The 2,420-nt window shown below is 39.6% G+C and overlaps 1 protein-coding gene across 1 annotated transcript; it reads right to left on the bottom strand.

The window, feature by feature from the left end:
- Positions 1–1,570: 1,570 nt before the first annotated feature.
- On the bottom strand, positions 1,571–2,077 carry LOC116140788 (UPF0481 protein At3g47200-like). The gene has a single exon (XM_031426366.1). It carries the CDS (start codon positions 2,075–2,077, stop codon positions 1,571–1,573), a length of 507 nt encoding a protein of 168 aa, XP_031282226.1.
- Between the last annotated feature and the right edge of the window lie 343 nt (positions 2,078–2,420).

Here is a 2,420-nt window from a genome sequence, read left to right as displayed (position 1 = left end):
TAGTATTCTCCAGCAAATACCAACAATTGATACCAGAGCACATCATGATTTTCTAGGACCTGAAAACAAAATTTCTTAGCAAACCTCAACACTGCCGGTAATTGCGTGTTTTGTGCTTCGCGCGATCGCCCATCTCAGGCCGATTTACGACCTCCACAATCCAACCTTCCACCACCCTAGGCTTCACCGGCTTGCCCTCTACAAAACCCATCACCGCCGGTACCACCTAAGGTTTTTGTGCGATAATTTCGATTGGGATTTTGATTGGCGTAATTTTGGAGTTGTTTAGACATAATTGATTGTCGTTTTGGTGTTTGGGTTTGCTGTTGACTGATTATAAGATTTCCCCGCCGCCGATGACCAAAAATTTTCTGGTTTTGAAAACGCCCACCACCTGTTTGCTTTTTTGCCCCCAACCAGCTCCTTGCGTGCTGCCCCCCACTTGTGCGCGATTTCTGCACGTCTCCTACCTGGCTGGAAGCGATTTCGGCCAAATAAGATATGGGTTCTAGGAGATTCAAAGAGAAAAAGGGCATTTTCTTCTTTACAGTTCATGTACCATGTCATGTAACAGATCTTAACGGTGGGTGGCAAACAGTCGTTTTGAAAATTTTCGGGTAGGACATTGTCTTTAGGGCAAACTTCGGGTTGGGAAGATGTCATTGGACATTATACTGATTAAGCTCTCCAACTTTAAGAACCCCTAGCTAGCCTCTGCTCTCCAAATTCAAAAGAGAATTTGTACTTGTAAAACTAAAGACCGATCAATTATAAAATTTGACTGGGCATTTGACAGAGATATGGTCATGCTGTGCATAATGCAAAGGTTAAACTTTCGTTGTCATTGGCTATTAAGGATTATAGGCTTTTACTGTTGCAATGGCACAAAGAACAGCTCCACCTTGGTTACTTTCATGGCTCCACAACAAAAGTTATAATAAGTAATTTTAAAGTTAAACAAGTTTCTGGACATATATCTAGAATTTATACATGGAAAGACCTGTTTAAAGTTAGGTGATTCGGCAACTTCAGCAGCATCATTAAGAAGCTAAGCTAATAATTAATCCATTCTTAATTTTCATATAAAAGATTTTCTCCTTCAATATGTCATGTGGTTAAATAATCTTTTAACATTAATAGTAACTATCACATGAATACACGGTTGAGATAAAAAAATATTAATCAACCAAATGTATAATAAGTTATAGCTATTCATAATTGTTTTATCCGTCCGCGTAGACCGTAGTTATAACTTATTGGGCTGACTGTATAGCTCCTTTGGACTTGTTGACCGTGCGAGTTGGCGTAGTAGATGTTGCATATACTTCACTTTGATTTGGGAAATGACTTTTAGCTATTTACTTCATCAAAAAGCATCTTAATGCTGAGCTCATTAGGCAAAACATTTTAATCCAGATCAAATTTCACACCAAATACGTCACAAAACACTTTCCTCAAAAACAGACAGGCCCTTGCAGGAAACAAACACAAATAAACTGATAAACATTCAATTATCAATTTCTTCATCGAACTCCTAGCAAATTAATGGTCGTCACGAAGCACTCAAGCATTAACTCTTTTTATCTTCCATGACACCCAGAATGGAATACAAAGTCTGCAAGAATTCGAGAATAACTACTTGTGAAACCGTAGCCCAGGGGGTGGTGAAGGTGTTTAAATACATAAAGCGCCACCTCGGCCACCAGCGGTTACGGTGTCTCTTCACTTGACGGCAAATGTCAAGATAAAAGAAGTGCCCCGCATATGCACCATGGTATAGCTTCTTGAAGAATTGCTTTAAATCCTCAGGATACAACCAGTTATCAATAATATCGTGCTCGCTAAGTATCTCAACATCTTTCTCGGTGTCAATGAGATTACCCATGAACATCACATAAGAAGTGACTATGGGAAGATAACTTGGATAAGATTGCTCAAAGCTGATGAGGTTTCGGAGGATTGTTTCGGTTGTCTCTTGAGTAGACAGAGGAGGAATCTCGAGAACACCATTTTTAAAGTTTATATCCAAGATGCTATCGGCATATGCTTTCGTAAACTTGATACCGGCCTCGTTCATCTTTGTAGCACAAGGGATGGGTTCCCATTCCGTGGGCTCTCCTTCGAACTTACCCGATGATAATGGTATAAGCAATAAATGCCTCAACAAGTCAAGGATATGTTTGATCTCGATATCTTGGGATTGGTTTGGTGCAACAGATGGTGGATAGGACGAGAATATATTATTGAAGAATTTAAGGGCAAGTTGGATTAGGGATTCGTCGGGAGAAAGTTTGGTCAAGCTAAACAAACGTCTCAAGCACCACCCAAGGAATTTCGTTTTCAAGCAAAATCAGGTCATGGTTTAAATATTCTTGTAAAGAAGAAATGGTGAATAAGGGGTCATTTGGATCTCTAAGTTC

The sequence above is a fragment of the Pistacia vera genome, unplaced genomic scaffold (assembly GCF_008641045.1).
Source record: "Pistacia vera cultivar Batoury unplaced genomic scaffold, PisVer_v2 Contig379, whole genome shotgun sequence".
Taxonomy (NCBI): domain Eukaryota; kingdom Viridiplantae; phylum Streptophyta; class Magnoliopsida; order Sapindales; family Anacardiaceae; genus Pistacia; species Pistacia vera.
Note: the sequence above shows the minus strand (reverse complement) of the source record. Positions and strands in the feature narration are given on the sequence as shown.

Bases quoted from the DNA above. Each gene is read 5' to 3' on its own strand.
- LOC116140788 (XM_031426366.1), bottom strand. From the start codon at position 2,077: ATGAACGAGGCCGGTATCAAGTTTACGAAAGCATATGCCGATAGCATC.